The 25,867-nt window shown below is 47.4% G+C and overlaps 1 protein-coding gene across 11 annotated transcripts in view; it reads left to right on the forward strand.

Annotated features, from left to right (window-relative positions):
- The window catches only part of SLC6A5 (solute carrier family 6 member 5), a 66,150-nt gene extending 46,040 nt beyond the window's left edge, over positions 1-20,110 (forward strand). For all 11 annotated transcript variants that reach the window (XM_032358589.1, XM_032358580.1, XM_032358587.1 and 8 more), the window contains 6 exons: positions 1,974-2,086; positions 2,813-2,944; positions 3,903-4,002; positions 10,010-10,110; positions 14,180-14,347; positions 16,829-20,110. In XM_032358589.1, coding sequence (XP_032214480.1) covers positions 1,974-2,086; positions 2,813-2,944; positions 3,903-4,002; positions 10,010-10,110; positions 14,180-14,347; positions 16,829-16,984 — 770 coding nt within the window. In that variant the 3' untranslated portion in view covers positions 16,985-20,110. The remainder of the gene's footprint in view (positions 1-1,973; positions 2,087-2,812; positions 2,945-3,902; positions 4,003-10,009; positions 10,111-14,179; positions 14,348-16,828) is intronic.
- The last annotated feature ends 5,757 nt before the right edge of the window (positions 20,111-25,867 follow it).

The raw sequence follows: 25,867 nt of genomic DNA on the forward strand, positions 1-25,867 counted from the left end.
GTCACCAGAGCCCCGAACTGGCTTCCTCAGTGTTCTGCGTTTGAGAGCTGTTTTGAACTGTACTTTTTTTTTTTAAAATTTTATTTATTTATTTGACAGACAGAGATTACAGGTAGGCAGAGAGGCAGTCAGAGAGAGGAGGAAGCAGGCTCCCTGCTGAGCAGAGAGCCTGATGCGGGGCTCCATCCCAGGACCCTGGGATCACGACCTGAGCCGAAGGCAGAGGCTTTAACCCACTGAGCCACCGAGGCACCCCTGAACTGTACTTTAATACAGACTTTAACGGTTCACGCAGGGGGCCCTCAGAGCGGGTCAGTATGGTCTGCTCAGATAAGCGCATAAAGCGGGGCTGTCTTAGGCATTCAAGGCTTTCTATTTTAAATACCCCCAAGGCCCTCGGCAGCATTAAGAACTAACAACCTGATAAATTCCCGTTTAAAAAGTGCTGCTGGGGCACCTGGGTGGCTCAGTGGTTAAGCATCTGCCTTTGGCTCAGGTCATGATCCCAGGGTCCTGGGATTGAGCCCTGCACCAGGCTCCTAGGATCGAGCCCCGAATGAGGTTCCCTGCTCAGCAGGAAGCCTGCTTCTTCCTCTCCCATCCCCCTTCTTCTGTTCCCTCTCTCCCTATGTCTCTGTTAAAAAATAAGCAAAATCTTAAATTAAAAAAAAAAAATGTGCTGCTGTGCTCGAGTTATGAAAACTCTAGGTGCTGTGATAATCTGGTTTCCAGGCATGCGCTGGCTGCGGATTAGCCGGCATTCGCTTGTCTCTGCCCCTGATTTATCATTTAGTTTTCTGTTTACAAGGAAATGCTAACTGCTGGGTCTTTGGACATGGCGGGTCCCAGTGATCTCCCAGTGAGTCTGTGAGGCAGGTAGGAAGGGCTGGCAGGCTTGGTGAGGCTGGAGAAATGGCCCCTTAGACATCCTCCGCCAAGACTGCTTGTGGGATTTGTGGAAGACCCTGAAGCTCGTGTCCAAGTTCATTGTCCGCTCCTAATAAAAGTGAATATTCTGTGAGTGCTCCAGATGTGCGAGGCACTGGTCTCATGCTCTGCCTGTGCTCTCTTATTTGTTCCCCATAAACATCCTGTGGGGGAGCTATTGCTCTTCCCATTTTGCAGATGGGCAAAATTGAGCCTTATAGAAATGAAATGACTCGTCTAGGGTTGCATAGCCGGTAAGTCATGGAGTCTGAATTTGGACCCGGATCTGTCTGACCATGAGAGCCCAGACACTCTTCACCCTCATGCTGTGTCTCTCAGCCCCCTCTCCCTAACTGGTTACCGGTGGATTGATGTAGCCCCATCTTTACCAAGCCTTTATAGGGCACGATAATAAGAGCGATTGAAGGATTCATGATTTATGCAAAAAGCTTCTCCAGGAGAAGCAAATACGGAGGGAATGATGTCATTCTGGGCACGGTCTAGCCTATAGAGCTGGATTCCTTAACCTCAGCACTCTTGACCTTTGGGCTGGATAATTCTTTGTTGTGGGGACTGTCCTGTGCATTTCATCCCTGGCCTTGGCCCACTTGATGTCAATAACCCCCCCCCCCCCAGTAGTGAGAGTCAAAAATGTCTCCAGGTATTGCTTAATGTCCCCTGGGTGGGGGTGGGGGGGCTGTACTTGCCATTGGATGAGAATCACTGTTCTACAGGGTGGTTCTTAGATGCTCCCCCAACTCATCAACACAAAGATGGGGCTTGCATGAGACACAGCCTGGCTTTGGACTCAGTCTGCTTTGGTACTATTTTTAGCCTCCTCTCTGAGTTCCCCAAGGTGTGGACCTGATGCCCCTGGTCCTTCGCTTCAGGGAACTTGAGGTCTAATTGGGAAAATGAAAGGAGATGAGGGAAAATAACCAGCAGAAGTAGCATATGATTTGTCTATGGAGAGACCCCTGTGGGCTTCCAGGAAGAGCGGGCCTGGAGCTGGGCCTGTTTGCAATCATCTCTCTTGTTCCTTTCAGGGCCAGGCATTGCATTTGTGGTTTACCCAGAAGCCTTAACGAGGCTGCCCCTCTCTCCATTCTGGGCCATCATCTTTTTCCTGATGCTCCTCACTCTTGGACTTGACACTATGGTAAGCCCCTCCCCCTTTGACACCTACCTGAGGCTCCGCCTGAAGACCCCCCTTTCCTGGATCCTGCATCCAGCCTGTGGCAGGGGTGGGCTTGGTGGTCCCCACATGTTTCCCCGGGTGATATAGGATGGTGAGGTCCCTGTCTGGGGCTCAGCATGGCTCTGTATTTGTGGGCGACTCATGGGACAGTGCAAAGCAGCCATGGTCCCTCCCTCCCTCGCTTCCGCATGCAGGTTTTAGCCCGTGTCCTTCCTTTCTTTGGTGTTATTTTGCCAATGCAAATGCTGTGGGGCTGGATCAGGGAGAATAACACGAAGTCGATTTTAGGGAGTTTGCCGCGGGGCTGCGACTGCCACAAATCTTACTGACAGGTACTCAGAGAGTTTAGTGGTTGGGTGCAAAGAGGGTTTTTTCCTCAAGCAGCGGATCAAATTCGAGGTAAACTGGAGGAAAGGAATTTACATCTCATGAATACAAAGTGAAGCTTCAGAGTCCGTGATGGATGACTGGGAAGGCAGCTTCCCAAGCTCACATCCTGGTGGATCCCCCTTGCTGGCCTTGTGGGTGGGACTCCAACAAAGCCCTTTAGACCCATCAGGGGAAGGGAGTCCTAAGAACCGAACCTCATACTTGTACCGCTTTCCCTGGTCGGAAACACAAAGGACTTTGGGAAGCTTTGGGGTTGGGTGGCTTGTCTGAGCTGCTCCTTTCCTGGCCCCATTCCAGTTTGCCACCATCGAGACCATCGTGACCTCCATCTCGGACGAGTTCCCCAAGTACCTGCGCACACACAAGCCGGTCTTCACTCTGGGTTGCTGTATCTGTTTCTTCATCATGGGCTTTCCGATGATCACTCAGGTAAGCAGCCTGCTTGGCTGCAGGCTTGCGGACAGGGCATGCGGGGACCCTATGGCTGATCTATCCTTTTGTCCTCAGCTCTTGGGCTCAGAGCAGTAGCCAGTCACTGCCATATCTGTGTAGACAGCACCAAGTCATTAGGGATTCTGCCTGCAGATGGAAACATGTCCCCTTGGCTGCCACTGTTACTTGTAGCATCTTCGTAATTGAGATGTAGGCTTCTCGAGCCAACAAGGCAGGTGTGTCCTACTTTAGGAAAATAGAATACATGGAAATCCAAATTTACTGGCCAGAGAAGTTCCCAGTTGGTTACTCACATTATACCTGGGAGTCTAACTGTGACGGGATTCCTTCCAGTCCTGAGTGTCTTGGTGAACGGAGTGTTAGCCCCACTCAGCTTACATGTTCCATTTGTTCTCTCTGTGACCCTGAGCCAGTCACCGCCTTTCGGTCTTAGTTTTTTCATCTGTGAAATGACGAATGGGAGTAAGAGGGTCTCGAAGGCTTCTCTCTTGTAGAGAAATGGAGAAGGCAAGGTAAAGATGCGGGGGGATGTGTGAGGAATGCCCAACGACACCTAAAGGTCAAATGAAGGTCAGTCAAATGCAGATTTATGGGTAGAAATGACGATCTGTTGCTTAAGGCAAAAATGAAGCCATCTGCCTGCCCTCACCTGTTCATCTTCAGATGTTAACCTTTGTTTATTAAGAGTGAGATGTTAGATTACTTTTTGTGCTTGTTCTGTTGGTTGGCTGAGTCTCTCGAGGGCCTCCTTTGCACACATGGCAAGGCCTCCAGCCTGAGTTCTGGACTAGGCTTAGGTTCCTACTGTGGAGGGGAGGGGAGATCCTTCGGCTCCTTGCTTACCCCTGACTCTGTCCTGCATGGAAGGATTGGCTGTTCCCGGTGGGCAGAGCCTGGATCCAGGCCCACTGATGTGGTTCTTCTTTCCTGCCAGGGCGGAATTTACATGTTTCAGCTTGTGGACACGTACGCGGCGTCCTATGCCCTCGTCATCATCGCCATTTTTGAGCTAGTGGGGATCTCCTATGTGTACGGTAAGGGGACCGCCGCACCGGCACCCGGGGATTGCTGAGTGACATAAGGCATCCACGGCGAGTAGGTTTTCCAGATTTACTAAGATAATGAAAGAGTTTAATTCCAGCAATTTAGGAGACATAAGGGACCTGTACCTTTATTTCCAAACTTGCCTCTGAACCGTGATCTGAATTTATCTGAGGAGCAAAAGGTGGCTGAAGGTGAGACCCAGAAACCCCTTTGTTTCAGAAGCTCCTAGGACCTGCCCTCTGGGTATGGGCTGGCATGTGAACAGTTAAGATCTGGGGATGGGGCCAGATGAGGGAGGAGGAGGCCTGCTTTGCAGGTGTGAAATTATTTCCTGGTCTTGCTAGTGGCAGTCCCTACCCTGTGTAGCTTGAGTGAAGAGTAGCTTTGAGGCTGGTCCCCAGATACTGTAATGTGAAAAGGGACCAGCAAACTCACAGATCCTTAGGAAACTTTATTAACGTCATGGAAGTCTGTGATGCAAGAGCACCACCCCAGCTTCTCCTGGAAATAAACTTCCAGTTTCCTTCCTGTTTAGTTTGTCCTCTTATTACCATAGCAACCTGCATCCCGTAACTAGTGGGACAATTATCAAGAACAAAAGGAAGGCAAGTCAGCAGTGGCATCTTTGCCCTTTGTGTAGAGGTGCTTGTGCTTGGTGGGGTCTCACCGGGTGATCTCCTCAACCCCCCTGTGTGTAAGCGTGCCCTACTAAGTACAAGGCGTTAACGACTTCTTTGTGCCTGGAAGTCTCAGAAGCATCCCCAGGCTAAGGCCTTCCTTGGATAGTTAGGGTCTCCATGGCAAATCCTAGGAAGGTGAACAGTGCCAGGTTGGACTATCTATTTGTATTGTAAAACCCCAAAGAGATCACAGCAGGCTGTAAGTTAAGAAGAAATGTAGGATATCCCTTGGATATGCATAAGGGACAGATGTGCGGAGAAGAGGGGCCAGGCCAGAGGGCTCTGTGGAGCTCCCCCTTTAAAGGTGGGGATACAGTGAAGTCCACTGGACTGCCAGGTATTCTTGGTGGGAACATCTTGCTTTTAATGTCAGGTTTCTTTTGGAAACTTAGCCCTTCATGGGGTCACCGGGTGGTCCGTTGGCAAAGTCACGATGGCACTCCGTTTGCAATAGTGGTCCAAGTACAGCTAGCCGTCTTGACCTCCTCTGCTTGCTCTCCGTGTCCTCACTGATAATTGCCACAAAAGGCACACCTGCACAATTCCGTTCTATAGAACAGGGATGCCCAGTGTGGATTACAAGCATCATTACAATAGAAACATTACAAAATTTTTTTGTTTTTAGAAGTGAAATTGCACCCCCACCCCTTATAAATCTGATAGTAGAGTTCTTGGTTCTGAAGGAAAAAGAAAATCCTGAGTGCTTTAGTCCCTGGGACCATCCAAGGAAATTGCCTGGGCTCTCAGAGAGCAGGGGTCTGGACAGCCTTCAGAGCCAGGCCAGCTCTGTGCTGAGCTCAGGATGAACACAGGAAGTGGGTGAGAACCTCTGATTTGGACCTGGATAGAATTTTTAGAAGTGAATCTTAGAAGACGTATTTGAAATAAACTAACATAATTGCTGGAGGGGAAAGGAAGAGCCTGCACATGTATATAATTTGTACTCCAAAGGGTGGTTCCTTCTCTACTGAGAGGATGAGGCCTAAACTATGCAGTTAGTGTTAGGCCATTGAACACGGGCTTGTGAAGAATGAAACGTTTTTGCCTGCCTCTCCTTGAGGGTGCAGGGTCCCCCAGAAGCACTTGCTAGGGCTCAGTAAGCATCAGTCAGCATCAGGCTTCAGTCCATTATTAACACACACAGGTAAATGTCAGTAAATGAACAGGTATTTATTAGGCGCTTACTGTATGCCCTTTGTACTCCTAGGAAAGCGGGGAGGTACATTCAGGCATCTTGCTGGCTAGCTACTAGGACAAGCAAAGCCACAGCGCGCTTACCATTGAGAGGAAGGTCAGGACTCAGCTGTGCATGCCTGGTTAGGGCGCTTTTGCTGCCCAGAGATACAGGTGACCCAGAGCGGCCAGGAAACCCTCAAGAAGGGAGCCTCTCAGAGATAAGAGCATATAAAAGAGAATAAAGCCTGAGACTTAGTGAATGTTGAATTTATCGCTAACCAAGGTGAGGAAAATCTGAGCCAACACATTGGGTTTTTGGCTCTGAGGGATGGGACCTTTATGTTAATGGTAAATGAATAATGTGAGGGACACACAGGACCGGAGACCTAATTTGTGGGACCTAGCACAAAGTGAAAGTGCAGAGTCCCTCACTGAAAATGCACTCAGAATTTCAAGATGGCAACAAAAGCCCATTCCTTTGGGGGCATCACCCTTCTGGGCGTAAGGTTCTGTAGAAGCACCTAGTTCACATGCCCCAAGGATGGCCAGGGTCCCACGGGAGGGAGGGCCCCCAAGGGTGTGGTTTATAGAGAAAGAAGCCATGAAACTGCATAGGTGAATGTGATTGGCTGGTTGAAGCCGTGTTTGATTTCTCGGTTCGGGGTTGGTGGTGGTTGTGAGGAGCTCGTTGTGGGCCAATTTCTGAGCCTCAGATCTCTTTGTTGAATCTACAGTAGTAGCCATGAGCTTACCATTTATTTTTTCCTTCTGTTTTTCTGTCAATTCGGTGAGGAGCAATTGCTCAGGTCCATTTTGGAGCCTATCTTATCCCTCTGGGCTCAAGGTGGCGCAAACGGAAGTTGCAATGTGCAACAAACAATTATTTTATCAAGAGTTGGGCCTTGGGGCGCCTGGGTGGCTCAGTCATTAGGCGTCTGCCTTCAGCTAGGGCCATGATCCCAGGGTCCTGGGATCAAGCCTCGCATAGGGCTCCTTGCTCAGCGGGAAGCCTGCTTCTCCTTCTCCCACTCCCCCTGCTTGTGTTCCCTCTCTCGCTGTGTCTCTCTCTGTCAAATAAACAAATAAACAAACAAAAAAAGGAGTTGGGCCTTGACGATAAAAAGGGATTTGTGTCGGTGGAAAGGACAGAGCAGGCAGAGGGAGCCACAGAAACAAAGGTCTCAGAGGAAGGCAGCCAGTGACTTAGTAAAGGACTCAGGTGGGGACTTAGATGAGTCAGGCCATGGGGGTGGGGTCTGGGGGGTGGGCCTGTGGCTGGGCAGGAGTTGGAGCTGGTAGAGGATGGAAGAAGGGCTGGAAAGTCTGGCTCAAGAATGCGCGGGAGGCAGGAGGATGCCTGGTGGCTCCCCCTGGTGTCCCTGGGCTGTATGTGCAGGGCCCTCCCACAGGTGGGCAGAACCAGCAAAACAGTCATGGGACCTGGAGCCAGCTGGAGGCAGAGGCCTGCTGTCCGGAGCCCCCATGTGACACTCTGAGAGGGAGATGATCTTCCTGACACTGAGCTGGCCCTGGGACCCAAGCCTCCCCACTTCAGTCCCAGCACCACTTCTCGGCGGCAAACTCTGCTCTTGCTGGAACCTAGTACCCGTTGTCCACCCTACCTATAGCTCTGGGTCTAGCTCATTGGCCCCTCTGCAGAAGCTTAAGCCCCTTTCCCGCCATCCCCCTCCTCAAATAGTAGGTCCATCTGTACGTCTTCTTAGGGTCTAACCCTGAGCCCTAACAAATGAGTTTCCCAGTCAAGCTACATGCTGTCTTGGAGATGGTCTACTGGAGAGGAATAAAACAGAATTGAAAATGATAACAGAAACTTCTAGAATCTTTTGTTTGTTTGTTTGTTTGAACAACTGAGGCCTGCCCTCAGTGTCTTGTCCGCATTTTTCAGGGCCTCAGCTTTGACTTTTATTCCTTTGAGTCTCTTTCCTCACTTGTGCTCAGAGAGTAGTGTCCAGAGACCCCTCGCAGGAAGGCATTTGATAACACTAAAGAACATGCACCAATAACAGATCCATAGATAGTCAGCTCAGTGGCTCGAGGCACATAGTTCTTGCCTGTGGTGAATGCAGAGAAGCAACTTGGACCCTGTTTGTGTCACGGATTGAGCTCCCCAGTCTCCCCAGTAAACCGGCAAAAGCTCAGAAAGAGATTCCCTTTCCTAAGGCCACACAGGGAATGAGAGGTGGAGCCGGGGATTGGCTCTTTGATCCGAACTCCCTACCTGGCGTTCTTCGTGGCGCCCACATTTATGGTTGCCCTGATCAGGGTTTCTTTAAGGTAGACCAGAAAGCTGGATCTGGAGTGGATGTTAGAGCAGCTGCCTCTGGTGAACCTGCCAACACTGTTCCCAGTGCAAGCCGTTTGTTCTACAGCTGGCTTCGGGCTTGACTGTCCCCTGTCATGGCTGTGGTCAGCATCCTGCTGATTCACGGTCATGAGAGGCCACTGACGTGCCGGGTCTGTGTTGGGCACGGGGTCGAAGCGCACGGCAGGAACTAAGGGCTGCGGAAGGTCTCAGCACCCGTCGTTTTGGTGATGGCGGCTAGCGCGGACTTTGGAGGTAAACTTTAACACTGCTCCCGATACTGTGAACACAGGCATAACGGAGCGTACAGTTGAGTGAATTTTGACCTGCAGGTAACCAGCCTCCAGATCAAGATACAGAATATTATCAGGCCCTTTTTTTTTTTAATTAATTTATTTTTTTATTTAAGAGGCTGAGATGAACTCTTCTGTTCCCTAGAGGAACACCGGTCTCAGCTTTCTACCCCAACGAGAGATTGCTTTCTCATGTCCCATTATTCTTCCCAACCGCGTGCAGCCTCAGTGTCCGAGGGAGCAAGGCTAGAGGGAAAGTCTGGGCGGAGGCAGGGACAGGGGCACCGGCCAGGGGAAGGCAGCTGGTGCAGGTGGTGCCCAGAGAGAGGATGGCATAGGGTAAGAGACAGCAAGTCAGGGCTGGGAGGGGAGCCCCCAGACACCGAATCCCCCCTGTTCCTCATGGTGCTAAGGGCAGAGGACCCAGGAACCCCAGGGCGCTGGGAGAGCTCGGGAACAGGAGGCGCAAGGGGCCCACATCTCAGGCAAGAAGGTCTCGGGGTGTGTAGAGGGTTATGCTCTGTAGGAAGAGGTGCCATGGAGTGGGTGCTTTCCTTGAGGGGTGTCTCTGCCCCTTTTGACCTGTAGTGTCCCCACTTTTCACAGAGATGACCCGAGGATGAAGGAATAGGCAGATTAAAGCCAAGGCAGCTGGGTCCCTGGTCAGAGCTGCTGACTGTGACGGAGCTTGAACCAGGGACCTTTCCTGACCTGTCAGCCCAGTAACCACTCCCATTGAGGAAAGCCATGCGTCTGCTGAGCTCAGGAAACAATGCGAGAAGCTGCCCCATTCCCGAACCTTCCTCAGCGGCTCCTGCTTCCAAAGAGTGACTTAAGGTTCTTGGTGAACTAAGAGCATGTGGGGTTGGTGGTTACGCGTCGCCGTGAGAGGTTACTGTCCTCCACTTGGTACCAGGACAGCAATGCTTTGAGTCCCAGCGAAGTGGGCAGCGGCCACTTGGAATGTACTTCGGTGTTTGCCTGTCATTATCATCTCACACAGAGTGAAGATACATCGGCTCATGGAAGAGTAGCCTCGGGAGGGTGGGGACAAAAACCGACGTGCGTGGACTCTCAGTCTGAATCTCCAGGCTTTCATCGTCCACCGTGCTTACTGACCACAAACATAATTGGTGTTGCCAGAGTGCTTGCTAAACACACAAGGCCGTCTCCACAAACAGCCACGCTGGTGACTGTGCTGGGCTGTGGCCATGCTGAGATGCCCGGCCCAGGCTGTACTGAGCTTTTTAGATGTCACCATGGGATGACATTTGTGAACCTCACCCCAGAGAGTATTTACTATCTATTTAAATGTTCAGTTTGCCCTGATCTTCCCAGCAGTGAATCATTTGTCTGATGGTTTCTTGCATAATAGGGGTTATGCTGACACCAGGCTGGGGCCCTCTGTAGCCAATGGCACTGGAGTGAGGGGCTCTAGAGCCTGTCCTACAGCCTCCCTCCCCCGCAGACCTCCCCCACCCCCTCCACAGCCCCTCATGCTCTGTCTCCTCTTGTCTGTCTGCAGGCCTGCAAAGATTCTGTGAAGATATAGAGATGATGATTGGATTCCAGCCAAACATCTTCTGGAAAGTCTGCTGGGCGTTTGTAACTCCAACCATTTTAACCGTAAGGATTGCATGCTTCATCGTGGATGTAGGACCTCGCGTGTGGATGTGCTGCTTTATGTTTGAACAAAGCCTATCATTCTTGTATTTCAGAAGGGGAAACTGAGGCTTGGAGAGGTATAGCAACTCACCTAAAGGGCCTTAGCTGTGACACAGGCAGTCTGGAGCTCTCTGATGGAACATTCCCTATTACATCAGTCTGCCTCACATATGGAGAGCAGATAACAATCACATTTCCCATGGGCTAGTCAGAATCCCAGCTCTGTTCAAAGAAGATTATGTGTGTATCTTCTTCTCTCCCTCACAGCAGCTGGTGGGATTGGTTTTAAATCATCCCCACTTTACAGTTGGGGAACCCGACACCCACAGGTTATGTGATTGCCTAGAACTGCACACCTAGTTATGAGCAAACACAGCCTGAGTTCGAACCTAGGCAGTTGGCTCCAAAGCTCTTGCTCTTAACCATTACTCCATACAGCTGCTATACAACTAATAGAGCATACGTTAGACTTTTATTATTCCCTTTTATTGTTTTCGAGAACTATCTTATCATCCTCAAGTGCGATGATGACATTTTGAGATCATCTGACATTCATCTTCTTAAAGATCAGAGCCCTTCGTGTATCAGTAAATCTGCATAGAGACTTACATGCACATCCATCATGTCCTTTATTGTGCTGTAGGCTGCGGGCTTTGCCTTGATCCACCCTCCAAGCACAGGCATTGACAAGACCCTGCCTTTCCCCCTCCTCTGTGGGTTGCAATGGGTGTATCTTGGCAAGGCTGCAAGAAGCTGGCTGTAGTTCTCCTTGGAGCCAGCAGGTGGCACTAGAAACCAGATCAAGACCCTTGTTTTCCCACACAGCAACCAGGTTCCCTAAAGGAAAACCAGACAGGATGGAAGTAAAATTATAAAGAAAATATGTATTTCATTCTTTTTTTTTTTAAACTGTCACAGAGTGAGTTTTAATCAAAACATCTCGACTGCCTTCTGAAAAGACATGAGTTTAGACAGAAAAGCCATCCAGTGTTTATTTTCTTCTGCACTGACACGGACATCATAGTGAGGCCCCTATTGATGCTCACATTTTAGAGGCTGTAATTTGCTGAAAAGTCCCATGACACTTGGGGTGTAAGGGATGAAAAGAACTAAAATAGATTTTTTGGTTTCTTGAATTCAGAACTGAAATGCGTATGAAGAGCTCAGATTTACCCTAATTGGAGGTTAAAAAAAAAAAAAAAAAGTGAGACTCTCCTGCCCAAGGTGTTCTCTGTCTCTGCTGAACACTACCCCAGTTACTACTACATCTGATTTATTCTTGGGTGAGATCAAGGCCTGCCTTTCCTTACTGTCTTGGAAGAGATTAAACTTCAGAGAATTTCATTATATTTTGCAGAAACATATGACATACTGATAACAACCAGCACGACTATGTAGAGGCAGTTCTAGTTAGAGGCAAGCGCTCTATGAGCGCTGTCCCTAAAGCATCTGGCCCCTCTTGTTGGTTGGTGATTCTTCCCCGCATTTTACAGTTGTGTACACTGAGGCCCACAGAGGCTAAGGAGCTTGACCAAGGCCACAAAGCTTGTGGGAGGCAGGGCTAAGTCTTGAGTCCAGAGCTGTCTCGGCCTCAGTAAAATTCTCAAAGCTCAGTGCTCTCCTCTCCAAGTGGAGTTTGGCCAGTTTTTGGATAAAAAGAATTCTTATCTCTGGGGGCAGAAGGTCGGGGAAAGAAGTTCCAGGACCTGATGTACTTTTTGAGAAAGTTTCTCAACTCTGCTGTGTTTTACTTGATATCTGTTATGAAGCTCATAGCAGAAACCTGTAGAGATCCCAGAAAATATCCCGAACCAGATTCCCCTTCTATGTTTGGGAGCTAGGGACAAGTAGAATTGGTCAATTTAATCATCATTGTCAACTGACATAGCTCTCTCCAGTGCCTTCCTTGGCTGCCATTAGCAAGAAGTCAGAGTGAGTCTGACCCAGTGGTTGAATTAGTGTCCCTCATGGCCAGGCCCAGCTGAGGGCAGGGTTTTATCAAAGCTGGCTTGGCAGAAGGAAATGTCTGTCAAGAATACATTTGCTCAGGTAAGTTTGATGTGGTATTTGTACAACTGGAAATGGGTACCAAAGGACCAAGCCTAACACGTATTTTTTGCTCTTTGCCCCTCTGTAAAATGGATATTTGTAGTGTGCTGGAATGAGCTAAGATTATGGGTTTATTTTTTATTTATTTATTTTAAAGATTTTGTTTATTTATTTGACAGGCAGAGAGATATCGAGAGAGGGAACACAGCAGGGGGAGTAGGAGAGGGAGAAGCAGGCTTCCCACTGAGCAGGGAGCCTGATGACGGGCTCAATCGGAAGACCCTGGAATCATGATCTGAGCCAAAGGCAGACACTTAACAACTGAGCCACCCAGGTGCCCCAAGATTATGGGTTTAAATTACTTCAGAGACCTCTGAAATAAAATTGATCATTTTTATATGTGCCTTCTTGGATTTACAGAGCTATAAATATTCTCCATGCAATTATTGTATACATAGTCAGATCACGTTACTGAATTATGCACACACATAAGCAGATGTATTGCTATTTATATAGTAAATGAAATGGAGCAACTTACCATAATTACATTAGGCCCTACTTCCAATAGACTGGTTAATAAAGCTTATAACTCTAGGGGCGAAATGTTTAAAAGGGGTCCTAGAGTAAGGCATCTCTTTCCGTAGGAGCAGCATTTTCAACAGTTGTCTTCAGGCTCACATTGCTTCGAATCAATACATTGAATTATTGTTGCATTGAAATAAACGCTGGCCCCAGCATCCTGGGCTCTGCAGCAATAACGTAGACATGCCTTACGCTCGTATCGTGCTTCACGCTCTCCTCAAACTCTTCCATACATCATCTTTCCTAACATAACTCCCTCCAGTCATTTTTCGGCAATTATTTTACTGCCTGAGATCGAAAAAGAGTGTCAGGGAAACACGGCACATAGGTCATCATTATTCAGTACTTTGGTCTGGACCGCTGCAGGCAAGGATGCCCTTTTCTCCAGGCGATGCTGCCCTCCAGAGTCTTGGCAAGAACAGTTAGGAGGCCCGTTCTGTCCCTTCCCGTCCGGCACACGTGTTCCCTTGCTGCTTTCCAGCGGCACTCGCTGTGTCTTCAGAGGGTTTGCCTGGCCCTTGCTAGTGAAAGTGTGCAGGGATAGGAGAGCACGGGCAGCAGCTAAATCAAGACCGCTCTTAAAATTGAGGGGGGACTTTTGAGTAAATACCTGTGCCCAGAAAACCCCTGTGTTGTGTACACTATGTGAAATACACCCATTGAAAACGAAGTCTGCTATGTGAAGGTCCCTCAGCTAGTTAACGGCAGAGGTGACATTGGCCTGCTGGTCCTCACGTTCTTGGCACAGTTTGGTGACGAGGCCCGTTCTCCTTGAGTTGGTTGCGAGAGGTTGCGAGTGGGCTTACTATAGGACCAGCTTCTCGCTCAGTCACCGCCGTGTGGACTGTTCACATCTCACTCGGCAAACTTCAGCAGGCGGTAACAGGATGCTGGCCGTGCCCCGTTCAAGGAGAAGGCAAAGTCGATTCAACTCATTAAGGAAATTAAAATACATAAATGTAAAGGATTTCTTTCTTGTAACAGAAGTTGATTATCCCCTATAAGAAGTGCAGACAGCCCCTTTAAAACTCCCAGTACCACCCATCAGCCACCTCGAGGTGTATCCTTTAAATTGTCTTCTCAGCCTGGGCACATGTGGGCACGTGCGTGCATGTGTGTGTGTGTGCACACGCGTGTGTGTATACATCGATACGCCTGGCTCCATTCCAGCGGATGGCAGCACAGGGTCTGCTGTGTGCGTCTTCATCTCTCTGAAATTCAGTTTCTTCCTTTGGAAAGTGGATCATTACTAATTCCTCACTTTCGGGGTTCGTTTGGGTGTGAAATGAGAGCAGAGGTAGGAAAGCACCAGACTCATGACAAGGGCTCAGCATGTCGCTGTTAGGAGCGAAGACTTCGCATCTTCCGTCTAACACGTGTGTTTCTCCTTTCTTCCCAGTTTATCCTGTGCTTCAGCTTCTACCAGTGGGAGCCCATGACTTACGGCTCTTACCGCTACCCTAACTGGTCCATGGTGCTTGGATGGCTCATGCTCGCCTGTTCTGTTATCTGGATCCCAATTATGTTTGTGATAAAAATGCATCTGGCTCCTGGCAGATTTATTGAGGTAATTCCATCAGCTCCTTTCTCCTGCCATCCCCTCCCCGGGGAGAAGCTCTGAGAGCTCAGTGCATGAAAGAACAACAGATTCAGTAAACTTCTTCCCAAGGGAGACTTGGTGATTAAGTGTTCGCACTTGCCACCGTTTCTATTAAACCCATTTTTATTACGTATCATTCCTCTAATGGAGAGGCTCCGCCAATCTGCAGGCCAAGCTGTTATTATGCCATTTCTCAGTGCAGGCGACCGCTCTGGGGAATAAGCCATCAGAAGCCCCCCATTCCCCTCGCAATTTAAATGCAGTGCTTGGATTTAACTACATGTCAGATTCCCCCTTTCCTGATCTTCCTCTCTGTCCAAGCCTTCCTCCAAACATTAGTTACCATTTCATTTTAAATCACAGCCCCTCCCTTTGTGCTGGTGTTAGGGATGGCTGAGGGTCCCAAGCTGGTGAACAGGTCACCGTCCCCACACAGTGTAATGATGGGTCTGCGGTGTGGCTGGTAAGAGGCGAGACTCATCTTTGTTAACCCCTTGCTGGACCCTTTCCTTGTTTCTTTCCTCATTTCTTTTTTTATTTTTTATTTTTTTATTTTTATTTTTATTTTTTTAAAGATTTTATTTATTTATTTGACAGAGAGAAATCCCAAGTAGATGGAGAGGCAGGCAGAGAGAGAGAGAGGGAAGCAGGCTCTCTGCTGAGCAGAGAGCCCGATGGGGGCCTCGATCCCAGGACCCTGAGATCATGACCTGAGCCGAAGGCAGCGGCTTAACCCACTGAGCCACCCAGGCGCCCTCTTTCCTCATTTCAAAAGAATCCCCACGCTGTCTCTGGGGTGGATGGGAAGTGACCGCCCCTTGTTGAGCCACCAGTGAGGTGTGGTCAGGCTCTCGTTGTGAGAAGTCACTCGCCCAGATGTGCTAGGAATAGACCAGCACTGCGTCTGTTTGAAAATCCAGAGTTTGGGCCTTTTGGACCAGACCAGTGCTGCTCAGGGTTGGCCCGGGGACCAGCAGCATCTGCACTTCCTGGGATCTTGCGGGAAACGCAAAGGATCAGGCCCCAGCTTGGCTCCACTGAACCAGAGCTGGGCAACTGGGACCCGGTGTCTGTCGTGTAACCGGCCCTCCAGCTGATTCTAAGGCTACCTGGAGTCTCAGACTTGCGACTTCCCTCAAGTCTCAGAGGTGTTGGGATAGACCAAGGCCAGGAAACACCTGCCGATAGAGGGTAGTGATGAAAGCTGTACAGGCTTTGCTCTTGGTCAGCCAGACTGAGGAAAGGAAGGGAACATCCCACGGAGGCTCTGGAGAGAGAAGCAACATGAGAATAAGGTGTGTGAGTAAAGGCCTCCCACAAATGTCCGTGTCGTGGGGAGGTGGCTTTTATCTTTAATGGCCTAAAAATGGAGACAGAGTTGACAAAGGGAAGGTAGGTGTCTCCTTGCTGAAGTGGGATTCCAGTTTCCATCCTCAGGAAATTGCCTGCTGTCCCCTCCAGGTAAATTCCCGTGAGCCCTTTGACCCCCAGAGATGGCTCCCTTTTGCCTCAGAGGAACCTCCCACCAATGACCCAGGAATCTCGTTCTCTCTGAACAGCAGCTAGTGTAGCCTCTGCTGCTTCTGCCTCGGGGCAGAATTCCCTAAACTGATGAGTGGGCTGTACCAACTTATTATGGTTGATTTGGGACACAAAGGTTGCAAACCGATGATTAAGGGGAGATTAAACTAACAGCTCCGAGAAACGGCTTCACTTTAATAGGTAATAAACATGTAATTGTTGCCCCGTATGTTTTCAGAAATATGTTTGCTTTCTTTTTTTCCAGAAAATATTCCCATCAAATTATGTTTCTGTAAAGTAAGTTCAGTTGCAGGATTAGAGATGTTCCCATTATTTCTAGCTCCCTTGCAAGAACCCACACTGCCGAACCAAGTCAGAAGCATCTATTTTTGTCAGCAGATAATTAAAATCTTTGCTCACTCTTGGCAATGTGTCTTTGGGGTTGCAGTTTTTTTCCCCGGCCACTTATATACTTTGGGGAAATACGCTAAACAAAATCCAATTATTTTGATGTAACAACCCACTGTTGAGACTACAGAACAAAAGTAATTGAGCTCATGTCCTTCGCAGACTGTGTTTGGCAGTGGAGAGAGGAAGCTTGCAAATTCTCTTCATTTGGAGGGAAAAAATGTATCATTAAAATCCAGGCCCTTTATCCTCGGTTAATCTTGTGCAAGGCAGACCCTGAGCAATTGTAGTATCGTTCGCAGGGTGACGTAAATAATTACAAGTGAACCAAACTCAGTTTCTTCTTTAACATCCTTGGCCTAATTAATTGATAAGGCTGATCTTCCCAACTGCTTCTCCTGGTGGGGGACCTCTTGGCCTAGGGAGGGGTTCTGGCAAAAGCAGTGGATAGAGGGGTGTGGAGTAGGGAAGGAAGGTGCATTACTTCCATGACCCTGTGTATCTTTGGCTTCTTTGCAGAGGCTCAAGTTGGTGTGCTCGCCACAGCCGGACTGGGGCCCGTTCTTAGCTCAGCACCGTGGAGAGCGTTACAAGAACATGATTGACCCACTGGGAACCTCTTCCCTGGGACTCAAACTGCCAGTGAAGGATTTGGAACTGGGCACCCAGTGCTAGTCCCCTGGCGTGGGATGGCCCAGACTTGATCGCGTTTTTCCTCTCTGCCTCCCCCTCATGTTTCCCCCAGCTTTCTTCCCATGTTCTTCTGTCTCCCCACATCTTGGTTCATGGCTGTGCATGAGAGTGTTTATGTAGAGAGGTAAGACATGGCGTCGCCTGCTGTCGTGAAGAGCTAGACAGACCACTTGAGGCACTCCTTTGCCCGAGTCCATGGTGTCAGTTTCCAGAGCACAGGCCTTGACCCGCGGCAGGAGTGGCTCAGCCAGGTGAGCGCTTTCCAGTGAGGTCGCAAGCAGGTGTGCGCGACTTGGTCAGTAGGGAGGGATCTGCTGCGTGTGTTGTCGTGGGTGGTGCCATCAAGACATATATAGGGTGGCAGACTCACAGGATTGGTATCCGGACTCGGTCGTGTTGCTGAGCAGCGCCGTGATTTCATTCAGATGCAGAAAGTTGAGGAGAGTGTATCTGGAGTGTGGGCAGTGGCTGCAAAATGTTTTAGAATAAGGGGGTTTGGACACCACTGAGGTGGCTAATAACGTTCACATTTCCATTTACAACTGGGGATCTGCTTTCCTTCATCCAGACCGACTATTTCAGGTGTGCCAGGAACGAACACTTCCGTCTCTGTGCACTGGGAATCTCGGTGAAGAGTTCTGGTCCCTCTCTTGTCTTTTTTTTTTTTTTTTTTAAGTAACCGTATGTGTGAGTTCTCTTGGTCACTTCCTCCACCTGTGCACAAGAAGCCATCGTGTAATTTGCGCCTCTCTACAGTCAGAGTGGAGGTCCATTCTGGTTTCTCCGTGACATTTAGTGCCATGGTTCGGTGTCCTGACTCCATGTTTCTTCTCCTCAAAATGTCTTTCTATGAGCTGTAGACACCTTGTCTCTTAACCTCTGGGAAAACAAGACTTAACCCCGGTTCTGTCTGTATATTTTATATATATAAGACACGACCTCTTACAAGACCGATACCTTCTCGATTTTTACTCTTTTTCATTCACAGTAAAGGCCAACTGTGGTCATAGAGAAATCAAAAAGAAATGCTGAGTTTAACAGAAAGCCACCATGATATTCACTGTGCATTTTAGTACATTTTAGGTCACTGTATTTACAGGAATTTCTGATAAATACAGCTTAGGTAAGTGGCAAGTGAGCCAATTAAGACTATAGCTTTTAAGACTACATTTAGACAATTCAATTTTAAGAGTTCTCAATTCGCAATACTCATAACTGTGCTCTAATGAGAGCGAATCCTATGTCTGCAGAGATTGGCGAAGCCGTGACCTTTATTACCTTCTTGAACCCTGAACATGCATATATGAAATTTTTAAAATGTGCTATGTGTTCATGTAGTGTGTACGTGTAGTGGTGTTTTCTATCCTTATAAATATCTTACGAATCACTGTAGAGATGGTGAATTTAGAGTAGTGTAGTCTGGAATTTTTTTTTCCTTACTGTAATAATAGCTAAACCTAAAATTGTTTCCTTTAGGGGAGACCATTTCAATCACTTTCTATTTGTTTGTCTTCATATTATAGGGTCTCAGGCAAAGTTTTCAGTTTAAATCTTGTATATTGATGTGACATTTTCATCCTGTTGCTCAGCAGTGAAACCTAACAGAAGACCTTAATGTAACATGTTTTTCTTTTTCTTTCTTTCTTTTTTTTTAAATGACTTCATTTACTGAAAAAAGAGGTCTCAATTCATTTTACTGAGCTCTTCTTTTTCTAGGGCAAATATCATTGTCATTTGCCAACGATGATGTGAATTTCTAGGTTTCAAGAATTAGCTGTGGAAACTGTAGAAAAGGAAAGAAAGATGGGTGTTGAGCTGTAGGTGTTCATCTCTCTGTCTCCAGTGCGTGTCTGTCTTGTTCTCCTTCCCTCCCTCTGTCCCAAAGCTCGAGCTTCCTCCAATCTGTCACAGAAACTAACCTGAGCTTCCCCTAGACGTAGCATTAGGAGGCTAAGCTGTGACCTCACGTGTCCAGTGTCTCCCACAGTGACCGTCTTGCCGTGAACACTGGTTTCCCTCACGAAAGCCATATTGCTGAGAAGCCCCTGTTACTTTAGTGGATGTCACAGAGGGGTTCCAAAAATTACCCTCTCCAGTTGATAACCGGTGGGGTGGGAGTGGCAGGGAGGAAATCACTTAGTTTTGGAAATTATCTACAGCCTTTCCAATTTGAAGGCTGAAGAAAAAAAAGCTGTAATCAATTAGCATTCTCTTGAGGGCCTGGTTTGTGTGTGTCAGGGCGAATGATTTTTGGCTTCCCTCTCTCGCCTCTTGGCAAAAACTGGAGTCAGATGCTGGGTGCCAACCCCATTTCTGCTCATTGTTGCTGTTGTGATTAAAAGAGGGTGGGGGTGGTGGGACCCGCCGGCTGCGGCCAGGTTTGTTTTCCACACACTGAAAGTTGACTTGTGAGGGCAGGGACCTCCTTGCTGGCTACACACGGCAGCGTGTTTTTCAGCGGGGGCAGCTCCATTTGGGTTCCCTGGGATTTGTCCAAGTTAAGACCCAGTAGCGTTCCCTGAACAGCCAGGGTGTTTTTCCTTTTCCCTACAATTTCCAAGTTTCACGTAAAATTCGCTTCAAGGTGAAAGGTTCCGAACTTATTGTGGAAAGAGTGACTTTGTGAGCTCCGTGTCACCCATTTCTTGAGCCATGTTCAACTTCGAGGCTTTCCCTGGTAGAGAGGTGGTCAGTGTCTGAGCTGATTTGTCATGGGGCATCAACCTTTGCAGCACCCCCCTAGACTGGGGTGGACGTTTCCACACGGTGTGTTTTCTGCCACAGTCAGTTGGAAGAAAAAAATATATATATATGAATGGAAAAGAAAGAAAATGAACAGCATTGTCACAAGCTGCTACTTGAACGTTCTCCTTCAAACTGAGTTAAAAATCAAGTTGCTGAGGAAAAACTTCCCTTGGTTTACTGTAGAGAGTGGTGGGCTATTGTCCACGTGTGAGATTATTTCCCAACACCAACAAATGCCAGAAACCCATTCAGAGAAAAAAAAAAAAAAAGCCATATGTTAAAAACAGTAACCTTGTAATATCCTTAAAGGAGAAAAAAAAATGTATATTTCTTACCTATTGGTGTTGTGGCTTCTTCTGCAAATATTTGTCTTGCATATTAGTAACTTTTAATCTCTTTCGGGCTGTGTGTTTGTCATGTACAGGTGTGTCCAATCTGATCTTATTTTGTTTGTTTCTTTTTTTTTCTATTTATTCGTTGCATGAAAGCTGTGGTTAATGCAAAATCTCGATGACCTCAATGTCTTTGAAATTTCCCATGTGTTTTTAATGTGTAAGAAATGTAATCCACTGGTATTTCAGTGAGCGGCACTTTAAAAAGAATTTAACACAATGATCTTTAAATGGATAAGACTTGGGTTGTCTTTATGTGGATAATACCGCCTCCGAGTTGAGTGTCCCTTACTGAAGTTCTTATTCTGCTATCAACACGTGCCTCCGTGCTTCCTGACGAACTTCACCCGTCCGCATGGTCTTCCCATGCCTAAAATTAAAAATGTTTCTTTCCCTTTTGTGCCCTTGGCCATCACTCCCCGTCCTCTTCCCAGAGACTTGCACAATGACAATTGCTTACCGTATGCAGATGACTCAAGGAAGAGCACGCTGTGTAGCAGGTTGTCTCGTAGGGACCAAAGGCCCCGGCCAAGCAAATGAGCATTTCCTCCGCTTCACGCTGGGTGGGTATCATGCAGAAAACTTCCAGGCCGGGAGCAAAGGTTTGGGTGAGTCTAATTTCAGTAGTCATTTCTCCACGAAGTGTCCCGAGGATTTGTAAAAGCAGAGCTCCCTGTCTTTCCCAGATTTTGCTTCCAACAGAAAGGTCAAGTGATTTTGCATTGTGGTCTTGGCCGGGTTCACCGCTGAGCAGCCTGCAGCCAAAGAGAAAAAGTCTTTTGCGGATTAGGCGTGCATCACCTGTGAACGCAGTGGTTTGATTTGCTTGCTGTGGATTAAATACATCTTCAGGTAACCATTTGCCTTATAGGTGTATTTTATTGTTAGGGTGATAGTAATTGACTAGGTCCTGTTCTTTCTTTCTTTTTTTTTTCGTCTTTCTTTTGCACTTTATTATGGACCTATCATGGGATAGGTTATTTGGAAATTGCATACTTGGCTAATGTCCTAATTGCAGGCATCTTATGTGGAACTGTTGCCTATGAATAAAGATATATTCCCTAATCAGGTCCTTATATTTTTTCATTAACTGTACATGAAGAAAATATATTATGTTACAAATGACGCATCATATATATATATATATCTTACAGAGTACATATTATATACCGTGCATTATTCATTTAAAAAAGTCATTATTCTTGAGGCCCTACCTCAAATTTTGTATTTATGTCTACAAATGCAATTTATTGTATTATATATTTGCCTATTATATACTGGTATAAATTAGAATTTATCTTAATAATGTATGAGTTCACAAAACCCTAAATAAATGTCAGTGTTTAAAACATGATGATTATAGTATCGTGTCTATTACAAACCCATTACCCACATTCTCTCTCTCTTAACACATGGCCTTCAGGTTTCCCTAGGATTGATCTATTGTATAAGAAGGAATCTGGAACAGAGATGGAAAACTGCCGTCCTGGGGAAATGAGATTGTGCTGCTCTAGAAACAAATGCCAATTAAATTGTTATACCCTAACTATCAGAATGCACTATTCTTTGCTGAATTATTACTTATCCCTCATGGGGAGGAGGAGAGGGAGCGGGAGAATCTGAGTGAATCTGGACAGAGGGACTGGGCTAGTAGAATCCCTGGGTGTTTGAATGGCCGTTTTGTCAACCGTCAACTTTATTTCAACTCAGCAAACATTTGTGTATCTTCTGCATGGAGTCAGACCCCAGGCAAAACAGAGTAAAAGAACAGCCCAGATGTCAAGGAACTCAGAGCCTAGAAGAAAGACTACTTCTGTTAATCAAACGAATCAATAAAGACCATTTCCCCAGCCCTTTAAGGAGGTTGGAGCTGCCATGTTCCCTGCCCAGAGTTAGGCCCTGAGTTCCTATGCCACGTGTAGGGACTGGTGGCTGGGCGTCCCTGTCTGATCCTGCCAACCCAGAAGCTCGACTCTGTCCTCAAATAAGTATGACACAATCACGCTCCACTCCCACCTTCAGCTTCCGTGTTGGCAGCCTTCAGGGATGAGCTGGGTCACATTTAAGGGAAAAGAAATGCCCTCACAAGCTGATTCTGAAAACCTGCACGTGCATACATACCCATCCTGTGTCATGGGATTGACAGAAACACACACTCAGGCTTGTCCGTGACCGTGTACTTCAGCGTGCAGACCAAGAGGCAAATCCCAAACTCAGTCTCAGACCGTATCGTGAAAGATAGAGTGTTCAGTGGGACCGGAGTTTGGTGCTGGCTCAGCATCCTTGATGTCCTTCCTGAGATCCCATTGCGCAGTTATGTTTTCTTTTGCATTTTTATGCTGGAAATTCTCAAGCATACATAAAAGTGGGGAGTATGGAGTAACGAACTCCCATGTCCGTGTTACCCGGTTTCAACAATCACCAACTCATTTTCCGGTTTATCCCTGAACTGGAATCTTGAAGTATTTCTTTGGATCATTTCAGAAGATCCCAGAAACCACAGAACTTTACTTGGAAATGCTCTGTTGTGGCTTTATGCTCTTTTAAATGGTCTTTCCTTACACTTGTTGCGATGAGCGGTGGGTGTTATATGTAAGCGAGGTATCAGTGAATTCTACCCCCGAAACCAATTTTACCATACATGTTGATGAACTGGAATTTAAATAAAAGCCTGAAAAAAAAAAGAGTGGTGCCTGGGTGGCTCAGTTGATTCAGCTTCAATTATTATTATTATTTTTTAAGATTGTATTTATTTATTTGATAGAAGACACAGCGAGAGAGGGAACACAAGCAGAGAGAGTGGGAGAGGGAGAAACAGGCTCCCTGTTGAGCAGAGAGCCCGATGCAGGGCTCAATCCCAGGACCCTGGGATCATGACCCAAGCCAAAGGCAGAGGCTTAATGACTGAGCCACCCAGGCGCCCCAGCATTCAATTCTTAATTTCCGCTCAGGTCATGATCTCAGGGTCTTGGGATCTTGGCATCGAGCTGGCATCGGGCTTGGGGCTCACTGGGAAGTCTGCTTGAGATTCTCTCTCTCCCTCTCCTTCTGTCCCCCTTCTCCCCTTGTGCACTCACGTGCTCCCTCTCTCTCCAAAATACTAAATAAATCTTTAAAAAATAGTCTTTCCCTAAACAGGGACAATAACAAAATGTGGAAAGGACAGAGCTCCTGCATCCGTGGCAGAACCCGTGTACTTGGGGCTGTTAAAGAGGGATGCAGGGCTCTGTCTGGGAGGAGCTAAGGCGATGTTTGACCTTACAGCTCTCCCGTCTTCCTCCATCCAACGTGTCCTCTTGTTTTCGTTTGTTTGGCAGTTCCTTGTCCCCTGTACTTGGCATCTCTTTTCCTACCAAGCTTATTCCTTCGATAGTCCTCTCTGCTTTTGCTCGTGCTTCCTTGCTCCTCTCTAGATGTCTCTCCTGGAACCGGAGATTCAGAATCTCACAGTTGCATGGAAGTCCAAGGCAACTCACTGCAGTATCTCGGATACTCAGATTCTCGTACAACAGTCTGTTTGGCGGGAACTGGATTTATAAAGAGATCCGTGTGGGAGGAGTAGTCACTGTCTAGAAAATTCACTATGGGGACCCTTTCCCACAAAAGACTCCTCCAGGGCCTTCTAAAATACTGCAACTTTACAGAGATTGGATTTACTTCTCTGATGTTCACCATTCTACTATGTAAAACAGAGACTATGTGTGGTGGGGGACACCCCTTTCTTGCATTTTAGTGTAATCTGTAATTTTATGAGAATCGTGATATTCCAAGTCCCCTTACCTTTTCAGCAAACTTCTCCAGAGACTTGTAGGATTAGAAGAAAATAATGACTAGAATATAGTGTGGATCCACATTGAGAGAGACTCACGTTTTCACGATTCATTGCTCCAGCCTCTCATTTTCCGACCTGTACACTCATGGTCTTCAGAATTTATCTTTCCAGTACCTAAGAGTTCGTGACACATAGTAGATACTCAATAAATGCATTGTTGAAGTGAATGAGAAAATACTGAGCATTGGCTCTGTACGGGGAACAGAGCTCAGTGTCACGATGTGCAAGAACACATGAGGAAGACTAGATCCTTCCCACCAGGTTACTCAGACTGAGTGAGGCTTTAAGATGAGTATGTGCTTTCCAGGGAGATGAAAGCAAGTAAGGGATGGCATGAGCACAAGACAGACCATTTCAAGAAAGAGTGATGGATGAAACTGGAAGGTACAGTATATGCTTGTGGGAAGTGAGAACTGAGGCTGAAACCGTAGGTAAGGACTTGACAGTCAAATTGCTTCAGTGCCAATGTGAAGAGTCCTGATGTTGTCTGACAGGCCACTGGGAGCCATGGAAGGTTGTTGAATAATGGAGAGAGATTTCCTGGCAGAGGCAGCTATGATGCTGGAGACAAAGCATTGTCTTGGGGTTGAGGGCCAGCTCCTTTCCTTGTTTACACAGCCTCTGTTTTCTCACTTGTAAAACGGGAACATTTACACCCATCTCACATAGTCACCGTGACGATTCCCTGAGGTTTGTATGTGAAAATGTAGCACTGCAGATGCATGTTGGGTATTTACTATTAGAGTCAGATTTGTGCATTTGAAGTGTTGATCCAATCTCTGTGTCAAGGACGGATGAGAGTGGGGAGGAGCTTGAGGCAGAAACTCTGGTTTGATTGTGCAAGAAACCAGTACCTTCAAAATGTCAGAAGTGAACTGCAAGACACCAGCCAGGTCATAAATCTAGAAATACAGGGGGTCTTTCCAGGTCCTCTCTTTCCCAACTCATGACTGGGGCCACCAGGGGTCATACTTAAAGTCTGAGTAATCAGCATGGAGATGACATGAACCAGTAGGAACAGACATAGCAGTGGGGCTGGAGAATGGTCCTGGAGACTCTCACCCCTGCTGAGTGCTGCCATGTTAGTTTCTGGATCTCGGCGCAGTCTCAGAATCCAGGGCAGGTGCTGGGGCAGGTATGGCTCAGGAGTTTCAGGACAGGTTTGATATTTTTATCCCACCACTTGTTTCTCCATGCCTTCTCCTCTCAGTCAGTTAGTGAAGGCTGAGGGGTTCTGTGGTTATTTATGAAGGATGCTCATCTGCACAATTTTCCCACCATGTCCATCCCAAGTGGGTGTTGGGGGACAGATGCACAGAGTGAGCTTTGGGCCGTGCCTTCTAAGAGAATATGAATTTGATCTTTCTTGGATGAGAGCATTGACAGAGACCATAATAAACAAAAAATCACTCAGCCCCACCTGCTCAAAAGTGGAGAGTCCTGCTAAGCACAAGCCCATGGCAGTCTTAATGAGCATTCCTTCCCCGATCTTGCCTTCTTGCAAGAGCTTCATGGTTATACAGCCCCTGTGTCTTGAGGTGGGGGTGGGATGAACTTGCCCTAAGCCAGAACTGGTATTTTGTCAAGTTGGTACGATGGAGAGAGGATGGTGGAGACTGAATTTCTCTGGATTTCTGTTCTTCCGTTCTTTAGTAACATCTTCCATTTTAGCTAGGTTTGTTGTCGCTCGGCCGAATGTGACCCTTGGTATGGCAGATTGGCTACTGAGTCTACTTCTTTACCCAACTCTGAATCACATCTGGGCTATGTCCTCATTGTGAACGGATTGCATTTCTTGCCTGTTGCCTTTAATAGCATGGGAGCAGAAGTGACAGTGTGCCCATTTTGAGTCTAGCCCTTAGGAGACCTGGCCTATTGCCACTTGTTCATTTGTGA

The sequence above is a fragment of the Mustela erminea genome, chromosome 9 (genome assembly GCF_009829155.1).
Source record: "Mustela erminea isolate mMusErm1 chromosome 9, mMusErm1.Pri, whole genome shotgun sequence".
Taxonomy (NCBI): Eukaryota; Metazoa; Chordata; class Mammalia; order Carnivora; family Mustelidae; genus Mustela; species Mustela erminea.